Genomic DNA, 24,144 nt, shown 5'->3' with positions numbered 1-24,144 from the left:
TTTCTTGGAGGATCCCGACGTCATTACTTTAGGCGCCGTAGTTGACCCAACGGTTCGAATATCGTGGAAACTCTTGCGCAGAATAAAAGTCGGGATCAAAGGCAAAGGGTGGACACCGCGAGAGGAGCCGAGTGAGTTTATTGCTTCGGCGGAGAGAAGTCGCTATATCCTGTTTCCTTAGATACTTTCCTCCCCTCCTCCCCCCGTACTTTGGCGCCTTTCGGTAGTACTTGGCGGTAGTAGTGTCAATGCATCAAAAAGAGTAAAAATGCGATTGAAGATCAAGGTAGGCAGAGAGAAAAAGAAAATCTTGTTCTCGGGACGAAAAATGCCCTCTATGTGAATGTTCCTCGAATTTATTTCCCATTTATTAAATTGTAAAATTTTTCACAGATGCAATTGTTTATAGAATTCTTGAAATCAAAGGTGATTTATGAATTGCAAAGCGTTAAAATTTTTTTTTTTTTATTTTTGACGCGTGATTTCTTGGCACGATTAACGTGATTAGCATTAGCGGCTCCGAATGAGAAAGCGTTTTCTTCTCATCGTAATTGGAATGAAAAACGGACGGCGACTATCATGCTTAACGATTCAATTATTCTCTCCGCTGTGGCGATAAGTCGTGGCATTAATTATTATTCTTGCACGTAGCCGGGCACTGTCCGCGATATTTCAATTTCGCTAGTCGTCCAAGCTGTCGTCATCCACTTTATCGGTCCGACACGGAAGCGCCAGAGCGCGAGGGGTGCGTTTCGGGACGAAAAAAAGGGGTAGGATAATTCGTCGCACGTGCGGTCAGAAAAATTCAAGCTGGAGTTGGGATGTGTGTGCTCGCGTCATAAATGCGCGCGGGAGTCGGAGATAATCCTGGGCATATGCAACGATCTACAGTCGCAGCCATCTCTCGAGAACCATAGCCGTTTCCATGGGCGGCGATCGATGCGAAAAGACGGTAGACGAGAGAAAACTTGGATATCCGCGGCACACATGCATCGAGCATACGAATCGAATTGCATACAAAGGACTTCTAATATCATCCTCACCGAGCGCGTTGCACGTATATTGCGTATACTTGCATATACAACATATTTGGGATTCGATGCCGTTTCCGTGTAAATTGCCATTTTCTTTCGATGGTCATTGCAGATACGCGACAAACAAATCTAACAATTTTGCTTACATAACATGCTTACATAAAAATGCGACGTGAATATTGAAATCATCCGTGTATCGTAATTTTTTGCAATTATTGCATTATCGCATTATTCGCAATTATTAACGAGAATAGCTTTTGTAATTTTAAAGGAAATAGAATTCGCGAATATGGCTATTTTTCAGCCATCGCAAAGATTGCTTTTCAACGTGGCTTTGTATGATTTTAAATCCGATCAAAGTTGCCGCAATGTATTCGAATTGGAAGATAACGATAAACAAAATTGTGCACATAGGAGGGCTGAAAATGGCGTTTAATAGATAGCGGTTTACCGAACTATTTGCACAAGGTGTAACGCGGAGCACAACAATGCGAGTCTCTTCTTTGCTGGTCTCTCCCTTGATGCGGGTACTAATTTACAGCTACAAACATTCCCCGCACTATATTCCGTAATAGTGCAATGCTTTACAAAGGATCGGTATCATTTTGAATGAAACAAAACTTTGGCGATTCGTAAGGAAGCGGAACAGAAGAATGTAAAGGAGAGAGATTACAGCAATCGTAGATCGTTTGTGAAGCGGAGATGGAGATCGCTTTAACTGAAAAAAAAAAAGAAAGATATTATATTACACGCGAAGATAAACGCGACTGGTGGAAATTGCAGATGGCAAAAGTTACGACTTGTCGTAAGATATCGTGAAAACGATGTCAGAGAAATGGCGACGGGTTGTAAGCACTGATTCATGGAAATCGAGAGACAGGAAATTAAGAAGCCGCATGAAGAGACCGCGCGCGCATCAATGAAGCGTAACCGGAAGATAGGAAAAAGCGAGATGGACAATAAGACGAAAAGATAGGAAGGCGAGAGGCGAAAAGGAGAATGCAGAGAGTTCATTAGAATTTATTTCGCGCGCGCATCAGCGATGGCGTATCTAGAATGCGGGCTACAAGGAACGCATTATATTCAAAATGAGGATGATGATGCGTCTCGAGATTATTTGTTCAAGTGAGTCCGCTAATAGTGTAAGGAAATTGCGACGTTTCTACGTCAGTCTAATGTTTGTCGAGGCGACGACAGTGCCTTTAAGTCAGGACAAGCGACACATCTCGAGACTGCGCTGAAACGCATGCAAGAGATTTTAACGTAATAAAGATTTCTTCTGACCTCGACGAGAAGTTCTGGAGGAAAAGTTTTCGAGCAATTATCCTCAATTTGAAATTATTTACATAAGGTTGACATTACTTTTAAATTTTATACAGATTTTTAGTTTTCCACGATATTTTAATGAAACGTTCGGAGAATACGCTGAGTGACATTAAGAAAGATGTATGATCTTCGGTTAAGTAATAGCCTGATAAATCTTTTGCCTCTTAATGAGGAAGTAAACGAGTGAGTTGTTGCGTGCTGCGGGTGTATTGTATGCACTGACAGAGTGACGGATGTCTCGCAAGCTTTTTTTGCTTCGCAATTGTTGTCGCGTGTTGCGGGGATTACGACACGAACGAATCGTGACTCGGTGCTTTTCTCTCTACCGGCTATTACGGTTTATTGCGTTACGTAATCTCGGTAAGTTCTATAAATTATGTTTCCGTTAATCATCGAGGGACACTAATATATTTCACGGAATTACACGCGAAGGAAGTGATAATGAATTTTGCGCGATGAAATGTTGTTATTGAAAGTACAATTTAGATAAATGAGACTTTTCGAAACGCGGTCGAAAAAGTTGTAACGTAAATATGATCTTATCTTCTCTCGTAATTTATTCAGAATGTAAATTCTCTAAAGAGCGTATTGCACTCAGTGCATAATGCGCTAAGAGAACGATATAGTAGATTACACGGAGCAGAATAATGAATTAGCATCTGGACGATATACATCACGAAATATTCATTCGAGCATGATTTGCCGTAATATTCTTCAAAGTACGAAGAAGAGTGTGCATGTTGAAAAGCCTTTCTCGATACACGACGGAATTACAACTGGGTACGACGCTACTTTACACGATATCTCATCTCGCCACTCTCGCATTATGGCTGGCAGGCGCCAATTTTGCATAAAAGAGAACGCCCTTTCAAGGGAACGACGGAGAGACGAGAACGGATTACTTAATCATGCCTGATGCTGTTTACGCTCAGAAAGAGATGAAGGCACGGCCTGGCTAACGTTCTCTCGTGATCTCCTCGACCTCTATTGCGATGCGCCGCGTCCGAGACAGCCGAGAACGACGACGTCGCCTCCCTTCGAGGAGCTGTCAGACTGAAAAATCGACCGTAGCCTTTTTCCTCGACATTTCTGGGGCGGGTGCAATTGCGGATGCCTGTCAAATTGGTATGCTGAGATAACGGCTACAACAGATGCCGCGACTTGAAACAATTCCCTTAATTCCAGGAGCTGCCCAAGCGGCAGGCAGGCAGGCAGAGGCCATGCCATCGCGTGACATGATCTCTGCTGCGTTATTAGCGCTCCTCGTGCAACGGTTTATGCGCGTTAAATTAATTCGAATTCTGTGAATGCATAATATTCCGGCAACCGGAGAGCGATATCATAAGCGCGCTCGTTATCTCGGCCATATGCTTGTGCGACAAACACGCGAGCCATAATAGCAAATTTTCGATAAAACGATTTTAACACAATTTAAAGCTCGTTTCTCGTTGCTTCTCGCATCGCGCTTTATCGTGACGATTTACCGAGTTGAGTCGGGAAAATCAGTATTAGAAAAATAATCAATGCGGAGAAGTGCCGGCATTATTTGCACGTCAAAGCGTTAGCGAAAATACTGAATTGCATGAAAAATGTGCGCTGTTCGCGTTTACACGTTGGTGATGTGTCAATCAGTCATATGTATGTATTTTTTTTCTCTATCGGAGAAATAGCTTTCTATGAGCGAAATGATGACAGGCTATCAACGGATACAAATGATCTGCTGATTAACCTTTTAGATTTAGACATGTGTTTAGACTTAGACATGTGTATATTAAATATTGAAATATGACAGATCTATTTAAAGATAGCGAAATGTCAGGAATATTGACTCTTTTCATATCAAATGCGAAAAGTAATTTTGATAGAAATGTCAAATGCATTTGTAAAATATAAATACTGAATCAGTACGAGATTATACTTCTATAGTTAAGATTCTATGAAGAGGTTGCCGGAATGAGAAAGTTTTAGTGCTTATATTTTCACGTTGCGCAAATAGAAATAAGCAGACAGGGGGATGCATATAGAGATGCACTGAATCACTTTCTGATGACGGAAGTTGCAAAGAGATTGAAGGAAAAGTGTAGCGATAAAAGCGAAAGGATACCAGGAAAGCTTTATATTAACGGAAGCTTTTTGCTTTTTGAAAACTTTCAAAGGTATTACTTTTATGCTATTTATTTTAATTGTCACTCCTTTCCGTAACAATAAGATTGCGCGTTAAAAAGAATTATTTTTATTTTAATTAATTTTTAAAATAAATTTCAAAAATTGAGTTTCTCATAATATGCTTCAAACGAATGTGGGGCTTTCTGTGAAATTTATTGTTTCCATCTTTCTTTTTATTTTATTTATACATTTCAGTTTATATATTTCAGTTAGAAAATTTGCCAAATGCATCTAAATGTCATTCAAATTCGTAATTATGCGCTGCTTTTAGTTTGTTGTAAAATTCTTGTAGTGTACTCTTTTAAAGCCCCCATCCTGCGGGAATAATTTGCGGAATGTCGTAATCATATATTCGGTACATTTATTCTCATTCAAAGTTTTTGCGCATTAAATCGCGCAGGGCCGCGGTTTAAAAGTTTGGCCAATGCTCCGAGATAATAGGTAGGTGGATTATTCGCATCGTGTTTTATTTTTTCGAGACGAGTGTATGGTCCAATTGACATTGAGTCTCGTTTCGATCGAACGCGAATTCGTTCGAACTGTAGTCCAACGTTGGGGAAGTGTATCGGTTTTATTTTAGATCACTTGGTGGCACGAAAGCTAAATTAGATTCGTGCATTCAATATTTCGTGTTTCTATATGCTTTCGTCGATAATCGTTACGTCAATTTCTTTCATTCGGAAGAGAAGTGCAAAGAAATTGCAAGAGAGTTTCCGTCTACTTTAGTAGATTTAGACGCGTTAAAAATTTGAGAGGATATTGACAAGGCGCATTTATAACGCGCGAGAGAAACTTTGATAGATTTATAAAAGCAATTGCGCACATAATTTACTACAAACACGTAATTTATCATATATTCTGCATTATATATTTTGCACAATATAATATTTATTACATAATTTTTTTATATATTTGTAATTTGTTTAATTTATTTCTAATGGCTTATAATAAATGAAATCTGGGAGGAACGATTATGCTTGATATCGAAACGCGGTGTACATATATAATATAAATATTATTATGTATATATAATTAATATTAAATAATATAAATAATATTATGTATATAGTATAAATAGTATTTTGAGGCTTCTGTTGCAAGAAAAATTTCTAACGATATCTCGACAAATCTTTTATAAAATAAAAAGAGTTAGACGAGAGAACGATATACGATATGAATGCAACGTTGGCGAGAGAGTACAGGAAGATCGAAGAAGACGAGCTTGAAGATAAAGCTAGTGAGCGTGGCTTAGCACAATACGTTTCGCCCTTGTTACAGGAGACGCTGTAAGTGCGTCCATATAATCGATGAACGCGCCCAAAATAAAGATAGAGGAGGAAGGTAAGTAGATAGATATATGTGGGATATAGATAGGAAGGAAGAAAGGAAGGATATGCGCGTAGCTCTCCCAGAACGACACATCTGAGCTTGCAACCTGCAACTTTTCCCATCAGCGCACAGCAAGCCCCGAGCTTGTTATGCGAAGCTTGAAGCATGTAACACCAGATGCCGCATATTGGCTCACACCTGACCCAGGCCATCTGAACCACTCACCCTCCACAATGTACGAGACCGGACTCCGATCCCTTTTCCGTTTCCACGTCCTTTCGATTCCAATGTTACGTTGAATGAAAGACCCGACTTCTGACGTATTTGTCTGCGATTATTTCCTTTCGATCTCGTGCTTCTTGTATCGGATTGTAATTGGCCGGCATGTAATTGCTGCTTTGAAGCTAGGGAAAGCCAAAGTCGACTGTAACAAAGACTCTCGCTCTGTAATTCGAATTCTTAGTGCGCTGAAAGAAGACGGTATTAAATCCCCTGGTGCAACGCACGGGGAAAAATAAAAAGAGGATATGTCACCAACAACAAGATAGCTGTACTGTACTGATCTTTTGCCGTGATGAAATCTCGTCGGAGATTATTACGTTTGAAGTTTTCCCATTATACATGTCGAATTTTATTACAGCGCGTAACGTTGTTCAGGGTACGCGCACCGAAAATAAGTAGAGTAGGTCAACAAAGTTTGCGACGCGAGCTCTCAGTTGCCTCTAATCTGTTTATATATTTGTTTGCCCATTTTATAGATATACTGGCATAATCGTAACGCATGCAGTTGTACTGGATCGATTATTTGATACGCAAAGCGTCATAAAATTTTACGCTACGTTCTTATATGACGATCATATTTTTTTCGGCCGACACAATGGGCAATTCCAATTTTTCATTAATTATTCTCGTGAGTTTTCACGTTGATTACTGATGTGCGATTATTTTTACACGCGCTATTGCGATTTTGGTGATACAATCGCGCATAGCTGGTTAAATAAGGTACTCTTTGCAAGCTTAAATTTAACGCGTTCTCTCTCTCTCTCTCTCTCTCTCTTTCTCTGTCTGTAGTATGCTCTTTATTTTTATCGCGCGCTTTACAATTTTTTTTTTCTACAAAAGTTAATTATCCGGCATTCTTTGAACGCAATTATGCAACAACTCCCACTTAGTTTATTATTTAGTAGCGAAAAAATCTCTCGTCAAAAATACGGGAAGTATGTATATAAGTATATAAAGTACGAAATCGCGGGCGATGTGGTGAATGATATTTTAATGAATAAATGTAGCACGGCTTTTGTTTCACATTCTCGCTTACCAGCATTTCTTTACATGATATATAGAGAAAATTCTATGTCGCGTAACACGAATTATACAGATTGGTATACTTATTTTGGGGAATAAGTAGGACGTTTTTTTTTTTTTTTCTTTTAGAGGGAAAACAAGTAGACGTAGAAATCATCTGACTTGTGACCTAAATCTTTACGGCGTTATGTCAGAAAGTTCCTTCGATAGTATGTTTGGCGACTTTTTTTACGTGTCTCGATTGGAAAAAGAAGTCACGGGTACGATAAGGTATTGCGTCGTACGGCAAATCCGGGATAATCCGAAAAATTTCTGCGGAGACAACGAGAGAGACATAGTTTCGTTTCTAGAGGCCGCGCTTGTATTCGCGCGGCTCTCTTTGTACAGACTTACCCCGTCCCATCTCGTATTTAGGTTTACGCCGCGTAAAACCTGCTCGACAAACCCGCTAAACTCGGAGAAAAAACGACGGCGGGAAGGCGGAGGGTAGGGATCTTTACAGGTTTACCTTTCCTTCTTACGTCTTTCGTGTGAAAGAAGAGTACGCGGGCGCGTTTAAATTTACGAACCGTAAACCTACGGCTTGGCCGAATGCGAAATCTTGGAGATAATGAAAAAGCTCTCGTCGAGGGCTCGTTTAATCTGCTTTTTATACCTTCACTTTTTATGTCCCGAGAATTAATCGGTTGCTAGCACTTCTGCGAAGTCGCACCTAATACTTTTACTTCCTTCGGGAAGAACCGATCGATAAAATTATTATTCTTATGACAATTAAAGCCAAATCTATGCTCTCTTTAATTTCGTTGGAAAAATAAATTAATTTATTGCATACAAGTTTAATAAAAACACTTATTGCAAAATATTTTATTCAAAATTTTCATCAAGAGCGCCTTTTTGTCCAATTTTATGCATTTAATATGCATATATATATATATATATATATATGTGTGTGTTTTATATTTATATTAAACAAAAGGAAAGTTTCGTTAAATACATATGTATATATATAACCAAGCTTTGTTTAAATAATTTTGATAAATCTATTTAACATTTTAACCCGCTTTCATGCATTGTCGTTGCAGTTATTGTGAAAACTGTTTATAGCTGACGGCGCTTTACATTCGACTAGTCTGATGAAAAGTTCCAGCGAAAAGTTTGCAATGTCTGTCCGGCCGATTCGCCGGCAAAATCCCGACGGAGGTCGGCAGGAAGGGAATAACAAAGAAACTTCGCAACTCCCTTTAAGTCAGGAAACGAGGAGCTGGAGACGAGGTTCCTTGCTCAAGACGTACGGACTAAAGTACTGCGCGCTCAGATTTCTGACCATTAAGAAGTCCATCGAGTGACGTATTTTTACGAAGGAAAGTGCAAAAAATCTGTTCACCATAAGCGATTTCTTTCATTTATTGCATAACTCACGGAGGGGACATATAAAATGCTTAACTTTTTTTCTATGACACGGATACGTTAAAGAAGACAAGTTGGAACACAATTGATAAATGAGGTCTCTTTTATATAAGCCTCTAACAAAGTCACGGAAATAGGAAAAACGGTATATGATTCTTGCGAGCGGATATATTAACAATATTGCTTTGTTTACAATAGAGTGATCGAATTGTTCTCTCTTTTTCTTTCTTTCTCTTTTCCTTGTAAACTTGTAAATATATACATACATATATATACTTGTGGACACAACATAAGCTCTCGAATGAAATAAGTGAAATTCGCAAAGGCGAAAAGCTTTTGAGCTTTGATAAAATTGTCCGATTCTCTTGGATCTAGGAGCAAGCTCTTTTCTCCGATAAAAAGAGCTGAAGAAAAGCGTACTTATTGCCTGAAATGAAGAACAAAAGAGCAGTGGTAGACAAAGCTTCGTCGTATAATGAATTCAGTTTGAGGATACTTCCGTAATGTGTATATCAAGGTACCTTGTTCCTTTTGTTCCTTTATTCTGATTGAATAAATATAATTCATGAGATACCGAAGCAATGAAAATTTCTCATCAAATACAAGGAATTCTTCACAGATGAGAGATAAAAATTAGAGATAAAAAAATTTTGTTGAATAATCATCGAATCATCATTATGACAGCGTTATGCTTGCGTAATGACTCACGAAAGTGCATGTTCCAAACTCCTTTTTTTCTACCTCGTTGCGCATTCCGTTGGGTAAATTTCACACCACAACCCTTTCACGATCTTCGTAAAACCACGCTGTTACCAACTGTTTCTCAGTTCTCACGTTAAAAGATGCACGTACTCAGGAGAGTGCGCGAACCGCATGCGTATCGCTTTACTCATACAATGTGCCGTAAAAAATGGCGAAAAGAGAAGAAGAGGGAATAAAATCAATGAGGGAAGAAACAAAAAAATAGACTGAAAGTTCTCTTAAATTTTTCTACACACTGCCGCTGCGAAATTCACTGCGATTCCATAAGGGGAAAAAAAGTTTCTAGGTCGAACGCGAAGGAGGTGGAGCTCGAGTGGGCAAAGTTGCGTGTGGAAGAATTTGAGGATAAATTTTGCGCTTTATGTTCGAATTAAATTCCACGGCGTGGTAAAAAGCACTATATTTGGCTGAGAGAGAAAGAAGGAAAGCCAAAATGATTAGGTACGCGATAAGCTGATGGCTTGGCTTGTGAACGTGTGCGCTAAAAATAATATGTGTAAACCAAAATGATACGTTGACTGAGAAAATGGATTATGTTGTTCACAAAATAATGCATTCTTTTTGTTAGTCTCTGTATATCGCGAAATAATACTCCAACTTTGCTGGCTTGACGAGATAAACCTCATTGCTTCTTTAAATTCAATAATATGCAGCGACAACACACAAGACACATACGAATATTTGAATAATTTTTCATATATTCAGTTGGGCGCTAAAAAAAATTTTCATAAGGTACGTTGAATGACAATTGGAGAAGAAATAATTGTACTAAAAATTCGCTTATTAAGCATTGATGTCCAATATTTGAGGAATATATTTTTAAAGGGATTTCCCATTCGCGGATGTTTCGTATTCTTGATTTACGAATGATATAATCATGGATTATATTTTTTTTTTGCACGATAAGCAAAATATGAACGCAATGCGCATAAAAAAGTTGAAAAATTTACGTCAGTAAGCGCTGCTTGATTTTCGCACACGATATGTATTTAATCTCCCATGTCACCGCAAAGAAGATTTAATCCTTCCCATTACAAATTCTCGCCGCGAGCTATTCAACGGCCATTTTTGCCAGCCAGGGATTAAACGATGACGTATCAACGGATATCGGGGACAAATTCGAAAACGGGCATTTTCGGTTAAACGAAATATAATAAAACAAGTGTTTATACGACTATGTCCGCGCGCGTCACGCGTGACGGATGTCTATCCTCGCGTGCGAGAGTGGTTGCTGGAACGGCAAATGGCATGTGATCTGTCCCCGGATGCCGATCGTTGGGGAAAATTTCGGTCGTGCTAGAACGACTGGATCAATGTTACGCGAGTTGCTGCATTGGCCTCCTGATGGATAAAGCGATCTCTTGCGTATGCAGTACACGATGTCGCCCTGGACGTTCCGCTCGTTCGCTGCCGTGAACGTGAGTTTTTTTTTTTTTTCCCCTACGATAAAATATCTTTTTTTTCCGTGCCTCAACATAAGCTTTTTTCAACAGGAGAAAAAATGGGGAAAAATCGAAATTGTGCGTATCGATATTGTTAATTGAACGATCGTTGATAGCTTTCACATGACGAAGAGAATAACTTGATTCGAGAAGGGGAATTCGAGCATCTGCTTACGCGGGCCGTGACAGCAAAAAAGCGGAAACACCGAACGGTGTCAACGGTAACGATAACGATGGCAACAAGTGCTTTTAACGTTCTAACGCTCGCTGCATTCTTGGGAGAGCACTCGACGCGTTGCTCTCAAAGGATCTCGCCGCAAAGGTTTGGCGGGATGATATAGCATCCGTATGGTCGTAGGTGAGACAGGAAGGGACAAGTAGATGCGTCTTTTGCGGCATCCGGGTTATTCGAATGTGAATTTTTTAACCGACCCTTTAACATTTCCCTCTCTATCCTTTTTTTTTCTCTATCTTTTCCGACGTCATCGGCATGTCCGTCTTTTCAGTATCTTGCGCTCGGTTTTTTAAAATCCAACTTTCTTTTATATAGCGACATTTTCTACCGCGTATTCCTTTTTATATATATATATATCTTATTTTTATCCCATTTTCTTTCCGAGATCTTTCTACACAAGCTTACGTAACATGCGGTGTGTCTAAAACAAGCATCACGCATCGTTATATATTCAAAAATTTCAAGCAAGACAGTTTATTTCTTTTTTTTACCCGTTTTTTTTTTATTATATTACGCCACGGTAATTTTTTGCGTCATCTCTTATATTTCTTTAGTGTAACATAAAACCAATTCAATTTTTCTCTTTAACGTAACGTAAAACTCGAAATAACAAATTCTTCATACTTGCACATAGGCTTGTAACAAAATAATTTAATTTTGCGCGCTGCATGTTATGCAAGCATGCTTCAAATGTAATACGAATGAAATAATGTGTGAAATTAATACGATGCTATACGTGAAAGCGTATGCAACGTACGCCAACCCATTCCATTATCTTTCTTTTTGCCCGAGATCGAGGGGTAAGAAAGCTTGGGTGGAGCGCTCGATCTGTCAAGGGCAGCTGCTGGAGGGCGAACTAGTTGATTTACGCCTTTCTTCCATCTTCTGCTCGCAGAACATCCTCTTTGCCTTTCTCCGCCTTTCCCTTATTCTTTTCTTGAATGCTCTATTTCATCAGCTTAATTCGTGAAATTGAAACGTGAGTTGTCTTTAGTGTTAAGCTAACTTCTATCTTACTTATACAGGTTTAAATATGATAATATAGATCGTCGATAGTAATTTTTTGTTAATTTAATTTTTAAAGTAAAATCTATCTCGAGGTAAGAAGGCTACTACTGATTCGTTGCCCGTGTAACTTTTCCCTCTCAAATATTTCTCTGCGCAGTCTTAACAAGTTTCTGATTCTTAGAAAGTTTCTTAGAAATGATTATATTCGAGGCTTTTAGTTGTAAAACTCGTTAAATTCACTATAAGCTATTTTGAGCAAAGACAGAAAAAACTAATTATCATAAATATTGTTTACACACAAATTTTATTTTAACGAATTGAAATATATATATATCTATTCATTTTTAATAAGCATATTTAATATTATATATAAATATATATTAAATTGCATATAAATTATATATAAATGTACATATAAATCATATATAAATATATATTATATTATATATATATATATATATTATATCATACATTATATATTAAAATTTATATAAGTGTATATATATATTTTGAGCTATATTTATTTTATATGTTTACGATTTTTTTACATTTTTTTCTTACTTATTTTTATCCCTATTATTATATCTTTATCAGCATAAAAATGCATAAAATAATAAATTTATGATATAAATTGCATTTTATTAGATATAATTTTAGAAGATACACTTTTTGGATATATATTTCTAATATAAATCTTTTTCCACATGAGGAGGTTTGCGTTTTACAATCTTTAGGGATTGTATGGGATGGGTGGTTATTTTATTTGTCTACACTGTGGTTGTAAACTACGGACTAAATCTGTTTACTACCCAGTGCGACGGCGTGGTACAGAAAAAAAAGTCTCGTTCGCATGGGTGATAAATGTTTGATATAAACTACCCTCGTTTTCATATTCCTTCCTTCGAAAGATCCCTCAAGGGTATTCTTACATAGCCACCTGCTATCGTCATAAATCATAAGTTACCGTCATCTGTCTGTAGGTTGCAGCATTATTTTTTTAACGCTCTAAAGTTTTGAATATGCAATATCATATAAGAAATAATAATGTTTACTTGTTGATTAAATACAATATAGAAATATACGAGTGTCCAGCTATGTGTGTTTGTTTTGTTTTGTCACTGTTTTTGTTTCAGGCAGTTTTATCTTCAACCATTTCTTTTATCTGATATTACATTATTTGTTCAAGACAATTGTATCACTGCTCTTGTATCTTTTTTTGCGAACTAAAATTCTTTATCCACCCTTTTCGCACAAATAACTGTCGAGTGAACATCCGTTCTTTATTTCACGGAAACACGTGCGATAACGGTCACCGTTATCAAGGTTTGTACGGAGCATTCTGCTTTCTGTTCCAGCGTCAAGACGGACATGGGTGCAGCCGGTGCGGTATCTAGGCTCTACATTGCAAATGCGAATAAAAAAGATAGCGGGAACTACAGCTGTGCCCTGGCGAATGTAGCAGCAGTCACTATGGTGTCCGTCCACGTGTTAAATGGTATGTTTTTACCACAAACATATACTTTCGTATCTCGATACTTTATCATTAATAAGCGAGCAAAGAATGGAGGAAATGTTTATTTTTTAGAAAATTCATTTTTTGAATGCAAAAAAATTGATAAATATTAATATAAAATATTAAAACAAAAATTACAGAGGCTCAAAAAATAAAATCAATTAAGAAGTAATAATAAGGGGAGCTAGTAGTAATTGGGGCGTAAATAAATATTATATTTTGTTAAAATTTATAAAATCTATGAAATAATCTACTCGATTTTTAATAATAAATATTAATTTGATTTCATTGAGAAGGGCCTGAAATTGGCCGAAACATTTGATTTTATGTAATTTTCATGTTTTAACAAAATATAATTTATTTACGCCCCAATTATTGCGTGCTGGCTCCAATTGACTTTCATACTTGTTAATTGATAAATATTATTTAAATTTTATGTGTAGTCTAATAGAAAAAAATAAATAATTAGGGAAATTTAATTATTTTTCTTTGACGTACAAAAATCATTCTTAATACGCAGTTTGAAAATCTCGGGGAATAATTTGTCCCATTGTGTTTTCTTAATTGTATCAGGGGCATTTACTTGCTCCAAGGAATCAACCACACTCGAAAACACACAGTTAAAGGCTCACTCTCTGTTCAGTACTGATAACGGTGTTTGGAAGGAGGTAGGATCGGAGGGATGCCAGCCACCTTCGGCATTCGACGCCTATCGATATAATTTTCCACTCCTTTGCACGGTCGATAATTGATTTTCCACGGCTTTTCAACACGGCGTCGATGCCTATTACCGGTCTCTCCTTTATTTCCTATACCGTCTTCCGTTTCTCTGACTTTTCTGTCTTCCTCACGCTTCAAAGAAGTCAGTTGTTCGCTCTGCGTCTTCTTGCATCAATCGATCGTTTAGTAATAGAAAGCTGTGATTTCATCAGGGTAAGTAAGCTGAGCCAAACACGACCGAGATGGAGATGCCGTTGACGGGTCGTCGCTCTTTGTAATCTTTGTCTGATCTCCATTTCTGTTTTGTTCAACGAGTTTCATGTAATAAAAAAATTAAATTATAATTCTTGATAACACGAAGAAAATAGTCGACTGTGTACGATACTTGGAATAAAACGAGAATTCTCTCCATGGTTAACATATAATTTGTTATAAATAATTTTATTTGTTGCTAAATAATATATTGAAGCACTTTTAAAACACGTTGCATTAATTTATACCGTCACTTATTCGAATGTTTTTTTTTTTTTGTGAGTAACTACTATTTTGCATCCGGGCCGTCGTTTAATACCAGCGCATGGCGCATTTATAATTGAAAATATTTAGGTTGACCTATTTTCTCTTTTAGTTGGTCGAGTTACAACTATTCTTTATTTTATAATTTTTCTCTTTCTCTCTCTCTCTCTCTCTCTCTCTCTCTCTCTCTCTTTTTCTTTCTCATTAATCAAATTAACGTCCAAAATGTACATTATTTCCGAGAAAGCACGCTACTTCTCATATTTCCAATTTATGGAAATAATGTAAGTGAAAAGGAGAGTTTTATTACAAAAACCAGACATGTTAATGGATATTAATTTATCGTGTTGATAGATAATTTATTCCCTGTAGTTAGAGAGATAAAGATCAATCTATCAAAATGGAATTAGCATGGATAATGATTGATACGATTTCAGTCGAGTTTATCGAATTTGAATATATGTCACGTTATTATTGATATTATTCGCATCTACAGGGAAAATTTGATGCGAGAGAGAAAGAATGATATATATAATATGTTTAATATTTAACTCGACTCGTTTTTTTGCCTGATAAGCAATTCTCGGCGTACTGCCTGCAGTTTTCTTTTGATCTATTGCAAGATGACATTTTCCTTCTTTTCTTTTTCGTGCTCTTTCCCCTTCATCCTAGAATGACGTAAACCGCAAAACTTTGGTATCACGATAAAATAGCACGTACGTTGAGTCGATGACGCGTGCTCTTGTGGGAAATACTGCTAAACGCAGGCTTCATAGCAGCGGATGGGTGATGCCACTGTAGAATGCGGTCGATATCGAGGGGTTGGGGAGAACGTCTTTCGAACTTATAGCAAAAGAGCTCAACGAGTTTTCACGGCGGCTTTTCGCGCTTGGGCCAGAGCGGCTCAGAGACGCCGCATCTCTAGGTGATGTGCATTATTTACGGCGGATTACCTTAAGTCGCGGCGGTCCAATACGAGCGTTCGATCTCCTCGGTAAAGTTTGACGAGGCGGCGAAGAGATGTTTGCTCATACGATGTACAATGGAGTCTTTTTTTTTTCGAAAAGCCAAGTGATCTTTAATTGTCCGACTTTTTAATCTTCCTGTAATTAAAAAGACTAAGATCTCGCGAGACACATGATAGTTGAAAATATCTTTTAAATTTGCAATTATACATTTTTCGGCACATATTTTTTATTTAAATATTTAAACACTCGAATAAGGGGATCCCTGACTATGAATTCTACCATGGAAAACATCTTTCGCAAAACAGGCGTCTTATTATCTTACGTGCGAGATATGGGCCAGATAGAATTAGAGTGAGCTACCGTTATTGTCGACGATGACTATGCGAAATGCGCAAGCAAGTCGGAGAGTTATTACCGCGGGTGTTGTATGCCGGTAACTACAAGAGTGATCATAATACTGGAAGTAATGCGAATTTGCTTGACAAGTAGTCGGACGCTCGAAGCCCGCATTCGAAAGTAGTTTGCCGCGGCGGGAGTCGATCCACGTTCTGAAATTTCGTGTAGCGCTATGCATCGTGAAATGTTTCGTACTTCCGCAGCTCGTCTATCCGTTTATGCATGAGATTGGCGCTAACGATCGTCCGTCGGAGTGAGCAATTTGCAAAATGGGACCTGTGACCATCTTTGACCATCTCGTGGCTCGAGTCGCATTCTAATGTCTCGACCAGATCGATTCGTCCTCCTTCGCCGCATTTGCCATCAAACTGTTATAAATTCAAATTCCCTCCTTATTTTCAATGATTTTGGAAACTTACAATCGTCTTTTTCCGCCAATCATATCTGCAAATTATATTACATATGTATATAATATAATTATGTATGTAATATAATAATGTATGCGATATGTATATGCATATATGTGTGTATATGTATATTTGTCAAAGATAAAATAATGAAAAATATAAACACCTTTCATAAAACAAGTAAAATAAAATTTCAACTAAACATCACACAATGCAGCGCGCCATGCGATTCGTTAATATTTAAATATATTTTAAAGTTCTCTACTTTATTATGCAAATGAGAAACCGCGCTTGTTGGCGAATGCGCGTTGAACTGTTATATACATACAAAACAGTGTTATAGCTTCTGACGTAAAACTAGGAAAACAAAAAGAAAAAGAAAAACAAGAAAAACAAGAAAAAAGGTGATACGATTTTAGTTCCTTCAGCGAAGCACGTGACATAGTTATGCAACTCTTTCGTTATTTTTTTTTTTTTCCAATTAAAATATTCTCTCACAATATACGAGAGAACGACCCTTAACGCAATTAATTCTCGCGATGCTATGATTGTTAATTAAGCGCGAACTTAGTTGAAGGAGAAGTACATTACTCGGTACCATCTTGTGTGTGATAAGTTTGCTTTAAACTCGCGTGAAACCTCTTTCCGTTCTTATTTTCTCTTGGTTTTACTTTTTGCGATCTCTCCATTCTTATTCTTGGCAGTTAATCTCGAATTACTGTTAGCAGTATTTTGAACAAAAAATGTCTATAGAATAAAATAAATTTGGAAGAAATAAAGAAATTAGACAACTAATAGAAAAATTTAGATAGCAACAGAATTTCAATGTAACGGTAAAAAAAAAAAAAACGATAAATGTAATAGAAGACCGACCAACCATGACTGACCGGATGAAATTGATCGATGAAAAAGCGGAAATAGGGGAATGTGTGAGTGGCGGAAAGTTCGTTCTGGAAAATGAGTAGTTCTTGGCCTAGTTAATGCCTATGAGGAGACAAGCGACTACGGCGTTGGTGCGGCGGGTGGTTGGCCGGTTGGTCCTGGCACGAAAGCCGGGGTTAGAGAGGTTATTTCGCGGGGTGTCACGCCCTGCCCATTAATAATCGTAGCCGCAGGCTCCAGGAGGACTACACGTCGACCCGCCTCTACGACACGGAAGTCTGCCGTCGCCTCTTCGGCATCACTGCTCTGACTGCTCTCTCCGCGTCGAAAAGCCTCCCTTTCTCTCTCCATCTATTTATTTCTCTCTCTCTCTCTCTCTCTCTCTTCCCCGTTTCCGCGTCTCCTTACATTGTCGACGTAAGGCCAGGCGTGAGGAGTTTGCAAAGCTCTCTCGTCGCAAGACGTAGTTAACAGGTCAGCTCGCGCGCGCACGACCATGTATAATACACAGAAGGAATCTCCGGGGGGAACTTGACAGCTCATTTCGCATCCACCTTTTTCTACTGCCGTGAATTCTTTAAGTCCCCGGATTCTCGAGCCGCTTTCTCGGCCCGGGGAGAGACCGGCGGATACTCGAAGAAAATCGTATCTCCGAGTTGCCGAGTGTGATTAATCGTGCGGTTACGTGGAATATTATACAATTCTCGATTCTCGGTAGCGCGCGAATTAAAATTTACGTTCCTCCCTATCTGAGGATAGCGCAACGACGCTAATCAATTTCACTTTACTCGAGCAAATGGTTAGCGCAATCCGGAATTGAGTAGATTTTAAAGTTCTCTTGGAGTTTAACGGATATCGAATAATTACGGGAGATGAAATAAACAGAGTCGGAATTGTACGCAGCGAGCTTTGATAAATTTAGGAAAGATTAAGTATCTCATTTTCTTTTAGAGCATATAGCATTTTTGCATGATGCACAATGTGATGAATAAAGTCAATAAAATTATGACAGATTTCCATTCGATATTACAAAGCATCGTGTATGTATGGGAGCAGCGTATGAGTGATCGGCCAATTAATTCGTGATTAAGCGGACGGGTTGGATGGCCAAATACTCGGCATAATTCGTGTCAAATGAACAGATTTCTGTCGACTAGATAAACTGCTAAATATGCACGCGAATGAAAAATTTATATCGAGCTCATTATTAATCTATATGCCCCGTTATATACGCTTCTTTTATATTTGGTTAAAAATTCAACGTTTAGAACTCGACGAATTTTTTTTCGCGTGACAGTTGAAAATGTAGTTTCATCTCTTTGCTGGATTAACGAAAGCATTTTCAATAAGACGGAACGTCTTAGTCCGGTGAGGATTCAGACGATTTAATTAATGGGACGAAGATCCAGGATTAAGAACCGGTTTACCAGGAAGGCGCGTAAACAGAGTTGTAAATTTTTCTCACAGCGAGAGTGTTTAATTGAATCCCTGGAGAGAGGTGGTCGTTCCTATGACTAAGCCGTTAAAAGTGCCACGCGGCTAGCATGTTTTCAACTTCGTAGAAACTTTAGGATCAATCGAGCTAAATGTTTGATTGTGCCAGGAAAGGATAAAAATTAATTATAGAATTAATGGTTGTAAAAAAGAAAATGGCATACGTGCGACAAAGCGATTTGAATAATACAAAATTCAAATCTATTTTGCATGCTTCTATCGGCAAATACATTTATATACATATTGCATGTACAATTGTCAACGGAAACGCAATATAATATTATACGTTATATAACATTGACTTTGCTTAAACATGTATTATTAACTTAACGTTGTATATTCGCGCTCATATGTAGAAAGTTATAGTCGCATCATCAAATTACGTTCTGGAATTTCAGAGAAAATTTGCCACACCGACATGTGTGTAGAAGACTGTGAACTAATACGACGACTATGAGAGAACTGATTATAAACATGTCTTTCAACTGGACGAAACGTGTCATGAATAGATTAATACATTTACGCTTTTTCCCATTATAAATCATTTGACCAATTGACGTATGAAACAAGTTCTTTTTCAATTGCCATTGGACTTGGTTCTGTAAGCGATAAAAGCGATACTTTTGCCGCGATTGTGCGACGAGCGATTTCGATCAGCCATTTACTAAACTCGTGCAGACCGCAGCTCTTGTCACTTTTCAATGCGACAGTGGACCGCGGAATCACGTCGCATTTGATATTTCGCCACGAATTTTATGGATGGCCGGATTTGCCTTTATATCTTGAATTTTCGGACGATTCAAAAGCCAAATACATATACTGGTTGCAATTCCTATGCTTTTGTCACGGTATTCCATGACAAATCAAATAGAGGAATTGAAACGCCATTTCATTGAAACGTCATTTGATAGACGCGCGAATATGTTTTGTTTGATATTCAGAAATTGTTATATAATTTACACGTTACAGAAATACAAGATTATTTACACGATGCGTATACACAGTGCAAGTTCTCCTTTACATCCACCTTGATCATCTTCCGAGAGAGATGATTTATTATCCAAGTTCCCTCCTCATGTTTTCTCTCCAGCGGTAATAAATTGAGACATTGATAACGACTAGACGAATAAATATTATAAAAGCCAATAAAATCGCATCGGTAGATCGATAACATCAAGACATAAACGTAAAAATAGAAATGCAATTTATAAAAGGTAGAAGATAAGAAACGGATAAATGAAATGATATAATAATGACATTTTTACTTCGACAAAGCTGGAGAAGGATAGAAATATCTTTCGATTATTAGCGCGGAGATTTCACGTATATAACTCATACACTTCTTTTAAAATCTACTCTGTCTCTCTCTTTGTTCAGTTCCTTAGGATAATATATCTTTTCTGCTACTAAATCTTAAAGCGGAAACATGTTCTCCGTTTTTTTTTTTTTTTTTTTTCAAACTAAGGTATCATTTTAATCGTGAGACACAGCACGAATATGTTTGATTTATTCGAAAGAATGACAATTTAATAACGTGGACCTTACAAATATTTAGTACTTAATATTTTTTACTGTCTACAATTCGTAAAATATGTATGTTGGAAAAATATATTTATAAAAATACATATGTTGAAAAAATAATATTCGACTTATTAATCTGTCATATTTTGTTTATGATGCGATATCAGCGAAATATCAGGGATGAACGACGATTTTTCGTAAACATCTCCGCAGAGATATTTTAAAAAAATTCGACTTGCGGTCTCGAAAATATCATTCAGCGCGTATCGTAAACAAATAAAATAAAATAGATGATCGAAAGAGAAGAGGTGAGTGAGTGGAGTGCATTAAATTAATGGCACGATGTTTCCGTATTGTTGCAGGGGAGAATCCAGCTGCCATGCAACACGGCGGTACCTCGGCCCCGAGGGCGACCTTTATCTTCACCGTTGTGATATCACTATCGTCGCTCTTAAGGTGACCGTGATGACCCCGGTGCATTTTGGACTTGCGATTCGAATGGTGCTAACTTTCTCCCTCCCCACGGGGACTCGCGCGCTCGGAATGTCCTCTCAAAGCGGACGGGAACTTTGGGCATTAGGCCCTCTCCGTCACTTTCGCAGGAAACCACATGCAATTGGTGCGAAGTACGTATAGAGAACTCGAGTTCTAGTCTCACGCGGCACGTCACGGTTATATATATGTATACGCGTGACAAAGACGGCGGTATCAACCGAATCCGTTTCGAGATCTCGCGGACTTAACTCTCGAACGAGGAGTAGCTTCGCTAGAGGCACCACCGCATCTCGCAATTTCCACGAGACGACGCGTATCAGTTTCAACAGACATTTCTCTCGAGTGTATCTCTTGAGAAACTTGACTAATCGTTTCCGGTGGCGATCAATGCGGGATTTGCGCAGGATGAGTGGTGCTCGCGCGCGCGCTGCGAATTTCGGGAGGAGAAACTTTTCATCCCTCTCCCCTTATCGTGTCTCGAGCCTCGAGCTCCTGGTACTGGCATGTTGACGCGTTGTTATTACGCGCGTTATTCGCGTCCCTCCTCCCTCCCCTCCCCACAATGTTCAAATGCGGATCCGTTAATTAAGAGATTCCGTTCATGTGATATATAACGCGCGACTATGACATATGTTCGTGTAATGTTGCTAGAGAAGTGGTGGCCGCGTGGTGTGATTTCATCAGCTGAAATCGACGATATTTTAATTTTATTTTTGGTTCACCTGTGTCACGAAACGTTTCGGTATACCGACGTAGATAAGTACTATTTGTTCCTGAGATAATTAAATTTAAAGTTTACGAATATACGTGTGAATATTTGTGTGCGTATCATTTTTTTATAAGTTTTTAATGCATAATTTTTCGGAGGGTATAACAACGAAAAATTTTTTCTCGATCGAAAAAAGACGAGTCTTGCGAAGGTATAGCAAACGTGTTTTGTAATGTTGCAAAAATTGGGATGTGTATATATATATACTTTTATATATATATATATATATATATATACACCTTTGTATATTTATATATATGTATATGTATATGTTTGTTGAAGTTATATTTTATGTCTGTATACTGTTATGTATTTTTAGTATGAGAATCTTAATATTAAAGAAGGTATTTCGAAATATACGTTAAATATGAATTTGTCGAACGACACCGTCCAAAAGATTTACGGCATACCGATTGTTATTTCCGAAGAATACGCAGCTTTTTTAATATCCGCAAAATGGAAAAATTTGCCACAGTTTATTACTAAAAACTGCATTTCATTTCGATCCGTCTACAATGCAATTGTACAATTATATTCTGTATACACTCCGTTGTATAGAGAATAATAAAAGTGTCCCATTTTTCTGATATTCATCAATTTTTGATAATTACAGACTATATAAAGTCCGCAGATCTACATATCATCCTCTACATTTCCAATTTGTTATAAACGCTACTCTTTGAGCGAATCAAAATTTATGTTGTTAACAAACAATTGGAATTTATATAGCAATTTTGCAGATGAAGCGATCGACGATAATCATTGTTAATAAAAAATTGCTAAAATAATTGTTAAACATCGATTCTTTCCATACAAGTTGTCATTGTTAGTCAATTTCATCTGGTAGAAGCAATATTTTCGAGGCTCATAATGGGTCGAAAAAATCATTCGAGCATGAAACAATGGTTGCGTATCATTAATGTTCAATGTTAATCTTCATGCTCAGTAGCTCCGCGGCGCAATATATGATGAACATGGATGATGAAGATCTATTTATTTATTCGTTCGTTCGTTTGTTCGCTTAAAGTATATCTGACGAATAGCAAATGAAATCCGCGAAATTGATTTCATTAAAAGATTCAGTAGCCGTTTTTTGTATGTAAAATTATTGAAATATTGTGAACATTGTAATGGATTTTTAAAACCAACTTTTCATTATATATATGATTATATATCGTTTTATTTGATTATAACGATTTGCAATTATTCGAAACGCAGATAATGCTATAACTTTTCATTTATTTCAAGAATAAATATTGCAAAATCAAATTATTTTGACATATGAATTACCAAAGAAACTGCGGCTTTATAAGAATGAGTACCAACAAGGTTTCTTACCAAGAGAAAATTAATGCGCGAGCGATTTTCAATTTGACATTTTTTATAAAAAAAAAAAAATTATGTTTAAGAAACTAATGTTTTAAAGTTATTAAATTGATTTGAATAAAACATTAGAGAATTACTCGATGTAAAAAAAAACATCGTTGAAGAAATGAATGAGAATGTTGCAAGATCTACATAATAATTCCCGAAAATATCGAATTAAATCCGTACGCAAAAATAACGTACGCGAGTAGCATTTGCATTTTAGAAATTTTATAGCGCGCAATGTAACGATGGGGTGTACGATTGCATCAGGGGATGTACTCGGGCGGAACTGCAACGCGCGAGCGGGATCGGGATACGTGTGGCACACCGTAAAAGCGCGACAATCGGACGAGGATCGATTGGCCAACAAATTGCCGATGGAAAATGAACCGTTAAGCAGCCCTACCTGACAATGACGTACGGTTAGTTTGGCGTAAATCAGTAGCTTCTATTCGCGCGGCGACCGCCCCCGCCGCCCTGCCCCCCTTCCTTCTCCCCTCGCCCCTTCTTCCCCGCGTGCGTCGGCTGTGTAATGTGATAATTTAACAGAGGCATTATTGCACGAGCAGGTGCAAAATATTTCAACGAAACGCGTGCGACCGTGCACGATCCGTTACGCAAAAACCACATCCGCGCGTATAACCGGTGCCCGCGATAAATTTAATTATTATTCCGAGCGCGAAAGAGAGAGAGAGAGAGAGAGAGAGAGAGAGAGAGAGAGAGAGAGAGAAAACCGAGAGGATTGGGACGACGAGAGTATCGGGAATGCATTGAATCGCAACGACGTCCGAATGTTTCGCGAGCAAACTTTTGCATTCGGGCTTTTCGTCCTCTCTTGCCGGGCGGCTTCTCTCATGTTCCTTCGGGGTTTATCGTCGGCTTCTTCTGTCACCGTTTTGCTATTCTCTTAAAGAGAAGTTTCGAGACGTCGTCTACTCTCCGTTCGCTCTCTTGTTTCGTGGCAAGATGTAAGATTCAGATGGCTTTAATCCGCGAGAGGCCAATTTGTGAATTAATGTCAAGCGCGCAAACTACAACGAACAATTTTACAACTACATCACGTCGCGTAAGGTAAGCGTAA

General features: G+C 37.9%; 1 protein-coding gene across 1 annotated transcript in view; it reads left to right on the top strand.

Moving 5' to 3' along the window:
- LOC126848719 (peroxidasin) overlaps positions 1 to 23,543 on the top strand; it is a 101,832-nt gene extending 78,289 nt beyond the window's left edge. Inside the window, exons 7-8 of the mRNA XM_050589824.1 lie at positions 13,370 to 13,509; positions 20,794 to 23,543. Coding sequence (XP_050445781.1) covers positions 13,370 to 13,509; positions 20,794 to 20,891 — 238 coding nt within the window. The 3' untranslated portion in view covers positions 20,892 to 23,543. The remainder of the gene's footprint in view (positions 1 to 13,369; positions 13,510 to 20,793) is intronic.
- Positions 23,544 to 24,144: the final 601 nt, after the last annotated feature.

The sequence above is a fragment of the Cataglyphis hispanica genome, chromosome 4 (genome assembly GCF_021464435.1).
Source record: "Cataglyphis hispanica isolate Lineage 1 chromosome 4, ULB_Chis1_1.0, whole genome shotgun sequence".
NCBI lineage: Eukaryota > Metazoa > Arthropoda > Insecta > Hymenoptera > Formicidae > Cataglyphis > Cataglyphis hispanica.
This window is presented reverse-complemented; position numbering and strand designations above follow the sequence as displayed.